The sequence below is a fragment of the Coenobita brevimanus genome, chromosome 106 (genome assembly GCF_032717465.1).
Source record: "Coenobita brevimanus isolate Jiangsu-jjx chromosome 106, ASM3271746v2, whole genome shotgun sequence".
Classification (NCBI taxonomy): domain Eukaryota; kingdom Metazoa; phylum Arthropoda; class Malacostraca; order Decapoda; family Coenobitidae; genus Coenobita; species Coenobita brevimanus.
This window is the reverse complement of record NC_137059.1, coordinates 1392501-1408855: the sequence shown is the minus strand read 5'-3', so window position 1 is coordinate 1408855 and position 16355 is coordinate 1392501. Positions and strand designations below refer to the sequence as shown.

At 42.8% G+C, this 16355-nt stretch overlaps 1 protein-coding gene and 1 non-coding gene across 2 annotated transcripts in view; one reads left to right on the top strand and one right to left on the bottom strand.

The window, feature by feature from the left end:
• Window positions 1-72: 72 nt before the first annotated feature.
• Window positions 73-16355, top strand: part of LOC145416463 (organic cation transporter protein-like) — a 50116-nt gene continuing 33833 nt past the window's right edge. Inside the window, exons 1-12 of the mRNA XM_080285420.1 lie at window positions 73-157; window positions 784-931; window positions 1202-1313; window positions 1643-1746; window positions 2203-2357; window positions 2582-2750; window positions 3078-3225; window positions 3523-3608; window positions 3894-4153; window positions 4564-4748; window positions 5566-5753; window positions 6984-7042. Coding sequence (XP_080141546.1) covers window positions 73-157; window positions 784-931; window positions 1202-1313; window positions 1643-1746; window positions 2203-2357; window positions 2582-2750; window positions 3078-3225; window positions 3523-3608; window positions 3894-4153; window positions 4564-4748; window positions 5566-5753; window positions 6984-7042 — 1699 coding nt within the window. The remainder of the gene's footprint in view (window positions 158-783; window positions 932-1201; window positions 1314-1642; window positions 1747-2202; window positions 2358-2581; window positions 2751-3077; window positions 3226-3522; window positions 3609-3893; window positions 4154-4563; window positions 4749-5565; window positions 5754-6983; window positions 7043-16355) is intronic.
• On the bottom strand, window positions 8550-8623 carry TRNAI-GAU (transfer RNA isoleucine (anticodon GAU)). The gene has a single exon. It is a non-coding gene; the product is annotated as a tRNA-Ile (tRNA).

The window sequence follows — 16355 nt, the reverse complement described above, 5'->3', positions numbered from 1 at the left end:
TCTTCTTGCTGTGGCCCCAGGTTCATCTCAAACCCGAACCCAGTGGACTGCAGGCTGAATGAGAGGATCAAGATGGAGGGTGACAGCTTTGATAGTATCCTGTTTGTCATGGGCACCGGGAAGTGGACTGTTGTTTACGCTGCTGTTATTTCTTATTGTAAGTAGTAGTAGAAGTAGTAGTAGTAGTAGTAGTAGTAGTAGTAGTGGTAGCAGTAGTAGTAATGGTGGTGGTGGTGGTGGTGGTGGTGGTGGTGGTGGTGGTGGAAGTCGTAGTGGTGGTGGTGACGGTGGCTGTGGCTGTGGTTGTGATGGTAGTAGTAGTAATAGTAATACCGTAGTGGTAATAGTAGTAGTAGTAGCAGTAGTAGTAGTAGCTGCAGGTTCATCTGAAACGTGAACCCAGTGGACTGCAGGCTTACGTTATCCTTCTCCTTCAGTCCATCATCCTAGCTTAGTGGGATAGGCAGGGAGCTGAGGGACGTTTTTAGAACCAGGCAGTGGAGCCGTATGGGTTTATCAGTGCCACCACATGAAGGCGTCTCTTTTCCATGACCTATTGTCCTATTGTAAGAAAGATTATTTTTTTTATCTATTTGACCCTAATATATCTATTCCTAAAAGCAAAATTATCTATTATTAAGGATATTTTTAATCAGAAACATAAAATCAACTCTCTCTCTCTCTCTCTCTCTCTCTCTCTCTCTCTCTCTCTCTCTCTCTTTTTCTCTCTCTCTCTTTACAATTCAGGGTACTCACTCATCGCGTACCAGCTTGTGATTGGAGCATTTGTGGCTGCACCTGTACCCCACACCTGTCATCTACCCCCACACGCCCACGCCTACGCCCACACCACCGTCCTCCCGCCCAACGCCACCTCCACGCCCGATAATACCACCTACAACACCACTGATCCAGACACACCCGTTTATGAGTAAGATATTAACACTCTTAGGTTAGGTTCTTCATTTTTCGTGTTTCCTTCCCTGTAGCAACTCTCTCTCTCTCTCTCTCTCTCTCTCTCTCTCTCTCTCTCTCTCTCTCTCTCTCTCTCTCTCTCTCTCTCTCTCTCTCTCTCTCTCTCTCTCTCGTAACAAGACTAATGATGCTGACACTGCTCTTAACGGTGATGATAATGATAACAAAAAAAGGTTCCACTGTTAATTATAATGATGATAATAAATACCTTACCTGTCTCCCTCAGCCCCACCTGTAATTACCTGGTGATTGACAATAGAACAGGGCATTTGGTGGAGGAGGAGTGTACAGAGTGGATCTTCAATTCCTCCACCTTCTCATCCACCATCACGTCAGAGGTTAGTACCGCATATGAAGGTGTGATTTTGAGGTGGAGGCATCTTTGGAAGCGGCCTTGTTAGTCATCCGCACCTTAAAGATTTTTCACATACATATGCCCAGTCACACACACACACACACACACACACACACACACACACACACACACACACACACACACACACACACACAAACACACAAACATTGGAGGTTAGTACTACCAAGAAATGATTTTGAGGTTTGGGCATATCTAGAAGTGGCCCTGTTAGTCAGTCACACATTAAAGATTTTCACACACAAGGTCCAGTATGGCCAGGTGGTGCCAAACTGACAGATGGATATACCTCAGTTTCAGCTGGTATGCGGGAGAAAATACCTGCGAGCAACATACCAAGGCGTGTATATGCTGGGTATGCTGGTGGGAGCGGCCTTCATTGGATTCCTGGCTGATAGGTTGGTGTGTATTAGTATGTCTGTCCGTTTGTCTAGCCTATATGTCTGTCTGTTTGTCTGTCTGCATGTCTGTTTGTCTCTATGTCGAACTATCTATAAATTTGTCTGTCTGTCTGTTTATCTATCTGTCTATCTCTCTCTATAAATTTGTCTGTCTGTCTAATACCACACGTCTGAAACACAGAGAGGGTGGCCACGAACAGTGAACCATTACATGTTAATTAATAATAGTAGTAGTAGTAGTAGTAGTAGTAGTAGTAGTTGCAGTGGTAGTAGTAGTAGTAGTAGTAGTGGTAGTAGTAGTGCAGTGTTGTTAGCCGTGTCATCATCGTATCATCATTATCATCATCTTGATCTTCTTCATCATCTCCACCCCATCCTCCTCCTCCTCATCATCATCATCATCACCATCACCACCACCATCACCACAACAATCACCATCACTCCTACCCACAGATACGGCCGTCTATCCATGCTCTCCTTATCAACGCTTATCTTCACTATCGTCGGCCTGGGGTCAGCCTGGCTCCCCTCCCTACCCCTGCTCTTCACCGCTCGATTTATTCTAGGCACAATGCATCCTACCTCGCTACAGATTGGATATATGCTGGGTAATGAGACTCCTTAACACCCCTTCCATTGCGATTTGGTCTGTATGTTGCCATGAGTATTGTTTTGTATGTTACTGATGGAAATTATGAGTATGTTGGGAGAGTACTGGAGGTGACCTAACTCAAAATGATGATGATGATGATGATGGCAATGTTAATAATGACAATGATAATAACGGTGATGCTGATGATTATGATGATGATTTCTCTCTCTCTCTTCACAGTCTTGGAAGTGACAGAGTTAAAAATGCGATCCCAAATAGGCCTAACCCAGTTCTGTCCGTGGGCTGTGGGCGTGATGGTGTGCAGTGCCTGGGCCTACCTGATTAGAGATTGGAGATGGCTGCAACTGGCTGTCTCTCTGCCCTGTCTCCTCTTCTTCCCGGGACTTTGGTGAGCCTGAGAGTGTTAATCAAGTCTCCATTAACCTCTCTCATGCCAGGGAGAACTCTAGTCTTCAATAAGTATTTGAGAAGAGGGTAAACAGTCACGCATCCCTGAGTGGCATTATGTGAGAGATAAAATTCAATCCTTCCTTTCACTGGAATCTTTTTGGAATGTTTTGTAACTCTGATTTTGGTTCTCTATTATTTTGTTTTTATTTGTCTTCGAGGGAACAGTCTTGAGAGCTCCTGGTCTCTGGTTTCTTCTTCCTTGCATAAGAAAAAAGGTTGGAAAGCCTGAACCCACTAATCCACCAGGCGTCTACGTGTTTTCCAGGTTCGTGGGTGAGTCCCCGCGTTGGCTGGCGGTGGTAGGGCAGCACCAGAGGGCACTAAAGGAACTCAGGAGGGCGGCAAAATGGAACAAAGTAACACTGCCTGAGGACCAAGAGTTACTTAAAATTATGCATAAGGTCCAGGAGCAGGTAGGGAGCTTGGGTTTGTCTTCTCGCTGGTCCAGGAAGCTCCCTAACACCTTTTTCTAAGCGATTTGATTCCTTTTTACGCCATCCTGTGCTCTAATAATATATACATCCTTCTAACATCGCCACACTCTGCATAAATAACGTACAAAAGGATATTAAAGATTTTAGTTGAACACCTCGGTAATTTTTTCTTTCATTATTTACCTCTCTCTCTCTCTCTCTCTCTCTCTCTCTCTCTCTCTCTCTCTCTCTCTCTAATTTTATGGGTAACTATTATTTTTTCCATACTCTAACCAGGCTGTGTGTAACCAGACAAGGGACAAGGAAGGCGGGCAGAGGAATGTGCTCAGACGGATGTGCTACTATATTACTGTACTCTTCAGGTAATTATTGTACTACTGCTACTACTGCTACTACTATTACTACACACACACACACACACACACACACACACACACAAACACATAACTTTGCATAATTCACCTTTTATGAGTTCGTTCCTTTCTTTCTTTCTTTTTTCTCTGGAAATTCCCTCATCCTCTTCAGAAGTGGGAGAAGAGGCTGTGATAATTCTCTCTCTCTCTCTCTCTCTCTCTCTCTCTCTCTCTCTCTCTCTCTAATCCTATACCCTCATTCATCTTCACCTCTGTCTTCCACCTCTTCCTCAGGACTCCCAAAATGCGCCTGATCACCGTAGTCACCTGCTTAAATCAGTTCGTAGTGTCCATGCTGTTCTTCGGGCTGACTCTGGGCGCCTCTGCAATGGGCGTGGATCCGTTCGTGTACGTGGCGATAGCAGGGGCTGTGGAGTTACCCGGAAGTACGCTAATCGTCCCTCTGGCGGCGAGATTTGGAAGGAGAACGATTATAGTTTTTAGCTACGTCGTCTGTACCATATCCCTACTCACCAATCCCCTAATTCCACAAGGTATTTTTTTATTTACACCTTTATTCTATGGGGAATTATAGTTTTAATTAACGCCACTGATTTTATTCCAGTTATAGTGAAAGAATTCTTGCCACATTTCAAACGATGCTCACTTCTATTTATGCCTTCAGTACCGCCAGTTCAAAAAGATATTCTACTTATCTACATACTCATTGCGGTTGCATCACACGGTATTATAGTGGATGAATTATACCAGCATTCGATGTGGTATTATTGTGAAAGAGTTACGGTGTTCATGCTTTTAATGTGTTTTTCTATATTCAGCCATCTAACTACTCCTCTCTCTCTCTCTCTCTCTCTTTCTCTCTCTAAGTTACCATTTTATTTAGCACCCTCTCTATACCCCTGCTTATAATTCCATTCATCCAACCAGTCTCCCTCCCCTCCAGGCTTGCACTGGCTCTCCATATTCTTGGTGATGATAGGCAAGATGTTCAGCACCGTAGCCATCAATGTTGTGTTCCTGTACTCCCTGGAACTCAACCCAACGGAGATAAGAAGCATGGGGATGTGTGCTTCCATGCTCGCATCTAGAGCTGGCGGAATTGTGGCTCCCTATATAATGAGTGCTTTGGTGAGTTTCAGTGGATGCTTTTGTGTGAGTATGGTTTGTGGTTTGGCCAAATGGAGAGGATGGAGACTGAGAGACTAACTAGGAGAGTGTATGAGTGACGTGGAGAGGGGAAGACTGATGATGAGATGGAGGGATAGGGTAGAGAGGTATATAAGAGAGAGGGAGAGACTGGGGATGAGATGGAGGGATAGGGTAGAGAGGTATATAAGAGAGGGGGTGTAAATTGGAGGAAGGGCAGCGAAGTGGCAGGGCGATATGGAGGCGATTTGTTTGTGGCCACCCCATACGGGATTAGGGCGTCTGGCTATATATAGATAGATGGACGATTTGTGTGTTGGGTTTTAGGAGTATCAAGAATGTCAGTGGATGTTCTTGTGTTTCTATGACGTGTGTGTGTGTGTGTGTGTGTGTGTGTGTGTGTGTGTGTGTGTGTGTTTAGGAATATCAGTGAGCTAGACTGGAGAAAAAAAAACGAACATGTATGAGTCTGAAGATAAGAGAAAGTGTGGAAGGAATTTGTGGCATCTTATATCATGTGTGTTTTGCATCATTCCTACGACTGTTTTGGTCTTTCTGCAATTAGCCTCTTGGTGTTTAAGAATATCAGTTAGTTAGGAAAGGAGTGTGGGGTTGTGTGTTTCAGTGGTGACGTTTAGAGCTGGGAGGACAGTGGCGTATTATATTATTGCCTCGGTTAGTTCCTAGGGCTGTCATTCATCTTTCACATTTCTATACATTCATGATTGAAGAACCACGCCTCTATTGTATATACTTATCATTCATTCACACCCCACTGACTCACCTTCTTGGCCCACAGGAGGACACTTACCCCTGGGCCATCTCTGTGCTGTTTGGTGCTGCTGCTGCTGTGGCGGGAGTGGCTGTCTTGCCGCTGTGGGAGACGCGACACACCACACTGCATGACACCGTGGCAGACCTAGAGGGATACACCACCGCTGACTATACGTATGACACCGTTGACACCAAGCATAAGTCAGATGTCAGGTGATGTAAAGCACACACACACACACACACACACACACACACACACACACACACACACACACACACAGATTACGTGACATGGAAATAAAATCAAACCAGATTACGAGACAATCATCGAAATAAGTAAGAACAGACTCAGATCACGCCAGCATCGATCAGATAAGGCGATAACACAGCTCAGACAAAGTGATGTGAGGTTGAGCTGGAGTATAAGAATGAAATATAAGAAACAGCATCGTATTCAAGGTGTTTAAGTCCAATTTTTCACCTCCCTCCCACAGGATAGGAACCACGAAGCAAGATGCAGACGGGGGGGAAACGACTTACTTCTGACGATCCCAGGAGTCACGCTTTCTACTGCAGAGACCTATCTTCTCGTGGACTTTGAAGACTCATACTCAGTGGGCTTCGGAGGCTCTGTGACACCCTCTCCCTGGCCAGATGCTACTGGATGCTAAATTCAAGTCCTTTAATTAGTCAATCCTAAGCTAAAAAAAGACAAATCGTATGGAGATGCCAAGAATAAAATATATATCATAGGGGTCAGGGGCGGGATTCTCAAAAATGTCTATGATCAATTCCTCGTCGTAACTCAAATTTCTTTTTCTAGGAAGGGCAAAGGAAGATGAGAACAGAATCTACCATGTCTCTTGTTTCTCTTACACACACACACAAAAAAAAATCTTGGTTACAGGAGGAAAATTAACGAAGGCTGTACCTGTTTTCTGCAGGATGAAGGAGGAAAGACTGTAGAATCTTCCTGTGTCTCTAAATCTTCCTGGAAAAATAAATCTTCAGCTGCCACCAGGATTTGATCGTAATTACGCTTCAGCATCCCACCCTAGAGTTTGACAGTACATGGCGAAGTGATAGCAAGAAATATTTTGCTATGGAGAAACTATTTTAGGCTCGTGTCCCTTTGTTTACATTGCCAGCGTCTGTGTGCTAATCTCGAACGACGCCCATGTTCCAAAACTGAGATCTCGTAGGTATAAATAAGCTTCGAATTCCTTATATTCAGTTGTGAAACCCTTAACAATTGGATCTGAAACGCGGCATGTAAACAAACCACATATAAAGCCAAATACCGATACACAGTGACCGTCCGTAGTTCGAGATCAGCTGTTCGGTGTTGATAGTTGAGTGACGGAGGTTTCATGGCGGCTTCTTCGTTATTTCAGCATTTTCGTGACTTGTAAGTGTTGATCCCCGTTGTTTTTCCGTTTTCAGATGTGACTTGTATATTAGTACACCCAAAACAGTAGAAATGATGGTCTTAAAAGAGGGATGTTTGTTGATTAAGAGAAGTGGTGTTGTACTCTTGACTAACTCGAAGCTTGTTGTCACGGAGCCGTTTTCATTGGCAGGGGAGACTTCGGTGCACCTTTTCCTTGGCGATTTAGTACACTTTCAATACTTATGTCTATTGACTGCATCTTTTAGACATTACCAGAGTTATATAAAAGTACAATGAGATGTTAAAATGTAGTATATAAACTAAATAGCTTAGGAATAAGTGTTGCGAAATACCTGAAGTCAGCCAGAAGACGGAATGCGAGTTACACGTTTCCTTGGCCCGTATTCTCGTCGGTCAAGGAAGCTCCCTAACACCTTTTCCTAAGCGATTTATTTTGCTTATTAAACCTTACTTTCCTTATTCCGTGTTACATAAATCCTTCAGATATCGCCATAATCTGCTTAAATAAGGTACAAAAGGATATTAACCAGCCATATCGAAAAATAAATCGCTAAGGAAGAGGTGTTAGGGAGACGGTGATTATTGTTCACGGTGCTGTACTTCTCAGAGTCAAATTAGATGTGTGTGTGTGTGTGTGTGTGTGTGTGTGTGTGTGTGTCTTGTTTATAGGTTGTGTGCATGTGTGATTTCTGCTTATAAGCTGTGTATGTGATTGTGTGTGTGTGTGTGTGTGTGTGTGTGTGTGTGTGTGTGTGTGTGACGGTAGTATAAGGCTGGATAATAACTGTACCCTTACTTTATACAGCTGTAGCATTTAGATTAACAAATATACAGTATATTATAGAGGTAAATATGATTGGATTTACATTATTGAATTTAATAATATATGTAAAGATGAGCAGATGTTTATTATGAGTGTATAGATGAATGGATGTATATTATAGATGTTTACAATGTTTATATAAATGAATAAATGAATTGATGTATATTATAGATTATTATAATGGATGTATAGATGATTAGATTTATATTATAGATGCTTTTATTTTCTCTTCAGTTTTCATTATATTTATCTGTGTCTCTTCGCCTCGATTTTTTTTCACTTTCATATCTCCCTTCTCACTTCCCTCCTCCCCGCCCCCCCCTCACTTCCCCTCTTATCTCCTCCTCCCTTCCTCCCCCCTTCCCCCTACTACTGGCACCAATCCAGGAGTAGTGATAGAGGGAGGGGAAGGGGGAGGGGTGGATAAGGGAGGGGAGGGGAGGGGAAGGGGAGGTTAGGGAGGGGAGATGTGTTTCAATGAGAAGTTTTGCCAACTCTTGTGCCGAGAGAGAGAGAGAGAGAGAGAGAGACTCGTGACCCCTTTCAGCTTGATTGATGCCCAAGTGTTGTCAGACTGGAGGGTTGATTTGACTAGTAACCAAGGAGACTCATCACCACATCATAGTCTCATCAGATTTCACACAACCAGGACACAGAATTAACCTTGAAAAAATGACCCAGTTCCGTCAGATAAAAACAGACTATAATAAGAACCCCCCCCCTCTGGATATGCCCCTCACCTGTCACTCAAACCTACTATGGGAAAATTAAATGCTGGCCCGCATGGGGGTCGAACCCACGACCTCCGCGTTATCAGCACGGCGCTCTAACCAACTGAGCTAACGGGCCTTGGAAACGTGGGGTGGATTTAGACCTTTATTCAATTATTTTTATTTATTTACATTGTTAGCTGGGTGGATACAAGTCTTTATTTATATTATTTTATTTCTATACATTTATTTATTATCAACATAGGGTGGACGCAAGCTTTTATTTACCCTTCTCATGGTCAGAACTATTCTAGGGGTTTATTTCAGCCTACACCAATTCTCTCTCTCTCTCTCTCTCTCTCTCTCTCTCTCTCTCTCTCTCTCTCTCTCTCTCTCTCCACCAGCCATTCCTTTGTCACTTTTTTTAAATCAGGATTTTTAACAATTTTTTCCTCCACTTTCTCCCTCCTCCCCATGACTCTCTTTCCTCCACCACGTTGCATATTCTCTCCTCCCTCCCTCCCTCCCTCCCTCACTCACTCACTCCTCTTCGTCATCATCATCATCATTATCATCATCATCATCACTACCTTCTTGTTCTTCTAAAAACAAATTTATTTTAAATCACTAAGCGCCACAAAATCCCCAGTAATGAAGAGAAGTAATAAATAAAATGAATAATAATAATAATAATAATAATAATAATAATAATAATAATAATAATAATAATAATCATAATCATAATCATAATAATAATAATAATAATAATGATCATAGCAATGGTGATGATGGTTATGTTGATGATGATGGTGATAATAATAATAATAATAATAATAATAATGAGATAAATCATAGACTCCTGGGCACAAAAACCACTCCATTTATTTCTCAAAAGAGAGAGAGAGAGAGAGAGAGAAACAAAAGCACCAAAGAGTCACTGTTTTTTGCCCTTCCGTCAAAAAACAATATGTAAATGTGCAGCAGAGAGAGAGAGGGAGAGAGGGAGAGAGAGGGTGGGATTGTATGTGTTAGTGTGTTTGCTGTGTGTGTGTGTGTGTGTGTGTGTGTGTGTGTGTGTGTGTGTGTGTGTGTGTGTAAAAATCAGTGCCTACGTGCAATAGGAAAGAGAGAGAGAGGATTTGAACTGAAAGACAGGATGTACACACAGAAATCAACACACACTAGTCCAATTGTCTATCTATCAATCTATCTATCTACCTATCTATCTCTGTATATCTATCTGTCTTACCATCTGTCTATCTCTGTCTACCTGTCTAACTATCTATCAGTCAGAATGTCTCTATCTATCTTTCTATATATCTATCTACCTATCCATCCATCCATCTATCCATCTATCTCCAGGCGTCTTAATCCCATAAGGGGTGGCCACAAACAAATCGCCTCCACGTCGTCCTCTCCTCTGCTATTTGGCTGCCCTCCCTCCAGCTCATAGCCCCCTCTATAATATTGTTTTTGTACCCTTTCAGCCAGAGGACGTGGGTGTAATTTTAATCTTGCCACCCGCATCATCACAAAACGCATTCCTGTTTTTTTTTTTTTAGTGGATTCTGTCTGTCTGTCTGTCTGTCTGTCTGTCTGTCTCTCTCTCTCTCTCTCTCTCTCTCTCTCTCTCTCTCTCTCATGCAAATTCTGAGAGGGAAGTGGAGTTCGACCTTAATCATGACGTGAGGAAATATCTTTTTTTTACCTCGGTGTCTTTATTCTCTCTCTCTCTCTCTCTCTCTCTCTCTCTCTCTCTCTCTCTCTCTCTCTCTCTCTCTCTCTCTCTCTCTCTCTCTCTCTCTCTCTCTCTCTCTCTCTTTCATCTCTGTTTTTCCCTCCTCTTCCTTTCCTCTTCCTAAATATCCTGCCTTGCCCCACCTACCCTTCCCTGTCCTGTCCTTCCGTTCCCTGCTCTCTTGCCCTTCTTCTTCCTGTCCTGCCCTGTCCTACCCTGTTCTTCCTTGCCCTGCCCTGCCCTGCCCTGCCCTGCCCTGCCCTGCCCTTGTCTCTCTTGTCCTATCCCTTCATTCTCTCTCCTGCCATATCCTTCCTTGTCCTACTCTGCTTTGCCTCCTGCCTCTCCCAAGCCTTTCACACTCTGTCTATCTATCCATCTATGTATCTATCTGTCTCTATCTATCTATCTGTCTGTCTAAACTGCCCTTTTAGATACCGATGCATGACTTCAAAATTACTGTATATCTATCAATGTGAAAGAGTTAATGAATGCTACACCTCATCCCTTCGCTTAGAAAATTATCTCCTGCCTTTAGTGTTTCTCTGGGATCAGCTAGAAATTAATGGAAATAAATCGCCATTCTGAAGGGGTTAGAGATGGCCTAGTACCCAAGCGGTGGAAGGGGAAGGAAGGCATTAGCATCCGGAGGGAAGGTGGGGAGGGGAAGAGATGAAAAATGACGTGGATTTGCTCTACTCTCAACGCCGTGATCACAGACTGTGTGGGGTGGAGGTGAGAAGAGGGGAATGAGCTGAGGCTCTGGGGAGATGAGGGGAGATGAGAGGAATGAGGGAGGGAGATGATGGGAACGAGGGGAGATGAGGGAGGGATTCAGGTTAACAGGATAGTAGAGGTGGTTAATTTGAGAAGAGGTTTAAAATATGGATAGTTTCAGTGACTATCAGTTCTTTAAATGCGAGGATTGGTGTGTGTGTGTGTGTGTGTGTGTGTGTGTGTGTGTGTGTGTGTGTGTGTGTGTGTGTGTGTGTGTGTGTGTGAGAGAGAGAGAGAGAGAGAGAGAGAGAGATGGTCAGATAGATAGACAGAGTGATAGATATTACTACTCTTCCTTAACATAACTGCTTCTGACATTAATCTAAGCTAGTATGACGACCAAGTATGATCAGTATGACAGTGGCCTTTACTGAAACTGAAGCTGACATGAATCTAGCCTAGTATTTCGACTAAGTATGAGTAGTATGACAAGGCACTTCAAATATACCCAAGCAAGTATGAGATGGAGGGATGGGGTGGAGAGGTATATGAGAGAGGGGGGTGTGAGTTGGGAGCAGGGCAGTGAAATGGCGGGGGACAGGGCGACTTGGAGGGGACTTGTTTGTGGCCACCCCAAACGGGATTGAGGCGTCTGGCAATAGATAGGTAGATAGAAGTATAACAACCATGACAGGAAGAACACGCGGGCTACAATAATAACCAAGGAGATTCTCTGATAGTCATGTTAACAAGGACTGCTTCTGACATGACCTACCTGACCTGATCTTGTTCCCCTGTCCTCTCATATCCCTCTAATTGACGGATTTCTGTCCACATCACGGTTGCCTGTGACGGATGATAAAGGTGGAGAGACATATATAGATTAACACAGAGGTTCCTATCACTCTCAGCTGAATGAAATCGTCTGGGGTTACAGGGAGGAGAGGACTAGAGTTTTCCCAGCCGTGAGGGGGTTGGTGTAGGGTGTATCAACCCCTCCTGTTCGAAAAATCCCCCAACCCCCCAAAAAAAAGAAAAACAAAAATAAAGCTAGTTAGATAGATAGATAGACAGATAGGTAGATAGATAGACAGACAGACATAGATAGATAGACAGATAGGTAGATAGTTAGATAGACAGACAGACGGACAGATAGATGGATAAATAGATAGATAGACAGACAGAAAAGTGAACAGCATAAAAGCCTCAAGCAGACAGAAATTGACAGATAGGCAGACAGACAGAAAAAAAAGTACAAATGAAACAACTTTTGCGAGGCCACCCCTTCTATTCCCAGCCAATGAAACTTACATTTTCTTTCCTCGTTTTCTTCATCTGTTTTTCTTTTTTAGGGGGGCACTGCAGGAAATTGGACTGAGCTGGGAACGCTGTCAACTCTGATGTAACACTTTCATTAGGAAAAAGCAGGAAAATGTTTGAAATAATGGAGATATTGGGCATAAGAATGAACTGATGATAATAATAATAATAATAATAATACTGCTGCTGCTACTACTACTACTACTACTCTACTACTACTACAACTACAGCTCCTACTGCCAATGCCAATACTAATACTAATACTACTAATAATAATACAACCACTACTACCACAACGAATAATAATAATAATAATAATAAATAACACGATAAAATAATGCCAAAATAACGATGGAAATAACAGCAATAACAAAATCATAACTTTGTTCTCACTCCTGGTCGCCATCTTCCCTTCGAGAGGCCCAGCCAATGAAAGTTATATTTTCTTGATGCTTTGGGGAGCTGCAGAAAGTTTGGTTACCCCTCACAGGATGCAGCGTTGGGATAGATGGATGGATGGATAGATAGATGGTGAGACAGTTGAATGGGTGGATGGGTGGGTTGATATACAGAGAGACATGAGGTTAGATAGATAAATAGATAGACAGAGAGATAGATAGTTAAATAGATAGAGGAGTTGGTCCAGGGTAGAAGCACTTGTCTATCTATCTATCGATCCATTCTTGAGCATGTCCATCTATCTGTCTATCTGCCTGTCTGTGTGTCTGTCTGCCTCTCTTGATTCATCTGTCCATCCATCCACCTATCTATCTATCTATCTATCTATGTATCTGTCTGTCTGTCTATCTGTCTATGTACCTACCTACCTGTCTACCTACCTGCCTTTCTATTTAACTATCTATCCACCCATCCATCCACCCATCCATCCATCTATCAATCAATCAATCTACCTATCTATCTACCTACCTGCCTACCTATATTTAACTATCCATCCATCCATCCATCCATCTATCTATCTATCTATCTATCTATCTACCTACCTATCTGCCTACCTATTCAACTATCTAACTATCCATCAATCCATCTATCTATACATGAAGACCCAACCCAGACAAAAGGACAATCAATCCTCTCCACATCAACACTGAATCCCACCTCTTATAACTCTTGCAACATCTCCACAAACAACACCAACAAACATCTCCACAAGCAACATCAATAAACATCTCCACAAACATCAACAAACATCTCCACAAACAACATCAACAAACATCTCCACAAACAACATCAACAAACATCTCCACAAACAACATCAACAAACATCTCCACAAACAACATCAACAAACATCTCCACAAACAACATCAGCAAACATCTCCACAAACAACATCAGCAAATATCTCCACAAACAACATCAACAAACATCTCCACAAACAACATCAACAAACATCTCCACAAACAACATCAACAAACATCTCCACAAACAACATCAACAAACATCTCCACAAACAACATCAACAAACATCTCCACAAACAACATCAGCAAACATCTCCACAAACAACATCATCAAACATCTCCACAAACATCATCAACAAACATCTCCACAAACACCAACAGCCGTGCAATTGAATGCAACACTGAAATCTTTTATACATATCTGCCACTCCCTCCTTCTCTTGATATGTAAGGTCAGGGTTGAAATTTATAAAGATTCCTAACTAATTCTCAGGATTGATTTGTCTTCATTGTAACTCATTCGTATTCAGGATTATTTTCCGTGTTTTATTTTCCTTTTTATACGGAAGATAAACAGAGGAAGGAAACACACACACACACACACACACACACACACACACACACACACACACACACACACACACACACACACACAAATCCATTCACAGGTTTACAGGTATCACGGATCATTTTCTATTATTTTTTTTTTTAATAGAAGATGAACAGACTAAGGAAAAACAAATTAAACTGTAAAAAAAAATCCATATACAATTTACAGGTGTCCTCATACTTATTTCGCCATTTAAAAATTTACTTATATTTGATTGTTAAGTGTTTGGTAGCAATATAAGTGAAGATAAGCATATATGGATGGAGAATGAGAGACTGACGAGGAGAGTGTATGTGAGTGAGGTGGAGGGGGAGAGAGGTTGAGGGGAAGGCCAAAGATGAGATGGAGGGATGGAATGGAGAGGTATATGAGAGGGGGGGGTGAATTGGGAGCAGGGCAGTGAAATGGCCGGGGACAGGGTGACGTGGAGGTGATTTGTTTGTGGCCACCCCGTATAAGGGATTAAGGCGTCTGGCAATAGATAGATAGATAGATAGACAAGCATATATAGAAAGTGGAGAGGACTCAGAGAGCGCATGCCTCCTCCAGTGCCAGTATCTTTTATGTACTGCTTTAATTCCTCTTTCCTATCAGACGAATACTTTTACGGCGCCACATAGTTAATTCTACGGACTTAGCCTGCCCTCTTTCACAGTCTCAGAGACCACATACCTCCACCAATACCAATGAAATATATGGTTTATCGCTGCATCCGAATCCGTACTCACTTCAAAATCTACTTAACTCTTCCTTGACCCAATGGCCACCTGTCCACCACGTTTTGTTGAAATCTGATAATTTTTTGAGTTATTTTGTACACAACAGGTCAACTCCGCAATTGTCCTCCTCCGTCTGCATTTCCTTCTGCTTATGACCTCCTGTTTTTTTAAGTGAAACGTATCCATTTATCTCGAAATGAACAGATCTTTAATTTGAGGGTTTTTTAGTCTTTGGTTTCTTCTTACACACACACACACACACACACACACACAGTCACGGGTGAATACATAACCTCCTCCCAACTACACTAGCGGAGGTAAGCAATCTTTTCATCAACTTGGGTCGGGAGTTTTTATAAATTCGACAAAAAGACGAGATTCTGGGCCAAGTTAAGGTGAAAGAACTGTAGTGTGTGTGTGTGTGCGTGTGTGTGTGTGTGTGTGTGTGCGTGTGAAGAGTTGGGTATATTTACAAACATTCTCATACACAAATCCAGCTTAGGAGGGCTGGTAAATACGGCGTCTGGGCCTCTGATGTGGTGTATGAGGAGTAGGTTTCTCAATTTCCCACCAGGGGGCCGCGATGTTTTGATGTCGAACCAGGTTATTTCGGGACGCAGGGCTATTTCTGTGTTTGACGTAGCTGCTTCCCGGTACGTAGTGTTTTGATGTTGGTTCTAGTTATTCCGGGATGTATGGCGTGGCTGCCTCTTGTTTTATTAAAGTGTTGTTTTATCTTTTACTGTCTTTATTGTCTTTATGCATCTGCCGGTAGCAGAGAAATGGCGCTTAATGTTGTTTAGTTTGAGTAGGCTTTCCAATTTCCCGCCAAAGAGCCGCTGTGTTTTGATTATTTTGGTTAGTTCGAGATTCATGACCATTTCAGTGTCTGGCGTGGTTACTGCTTTTATTTTTAACTGGAATTATATATTTTTATCATCTCTTTACTCTATATAAATTTGTCTGGCGAAAAAAGCAGAGTAAAAATCATTTCTTATTGATATAGTAAGAGTTGGCCTCCTAATTTTCCAGCCATAAGACTGAGTTGTATTGATAATTTCTTTATTTCGGGAGATATGGCGTTCTCGGAATTTAACAAAACATTTTCTTTTTTTTATTTGGCATGGTATTTTTCTTCCTTACCTAGCCTACCTAACATACCTATAATATTTTCCCCCACTCTGCACCTCCCTATCATTCCCCTACGCTCCCCACCTCCCTATCATTCCACCACTCTCCCCACTTCCCTCACCCCCTTCCCCTGCCTCCCATCCCTCCCCTCTTCTTCTCCCCTACTCACACTCACCTCCTGCTCCCCATTCCCCTCATCCTCACATCTTTTCCTCCCCCCTCCCACCTCTCACTTCTCTCCCACCCCTCCTCCTATTTCACCCCTTCCCTCATCCCAGCCTTTCACCCTCTATTACCCTCTAATCTCCTTCCCTCACTTCCCCCCTGCCTGATTCCCTCCCCCTCCCCTTCCCTCCCCTCTCATCAGGTTCACATAATTACTCCATCTTATCTCTCTCACCACCATCCCTCCCCTCCTCCCCCTCCTCCTCCCCCACCCC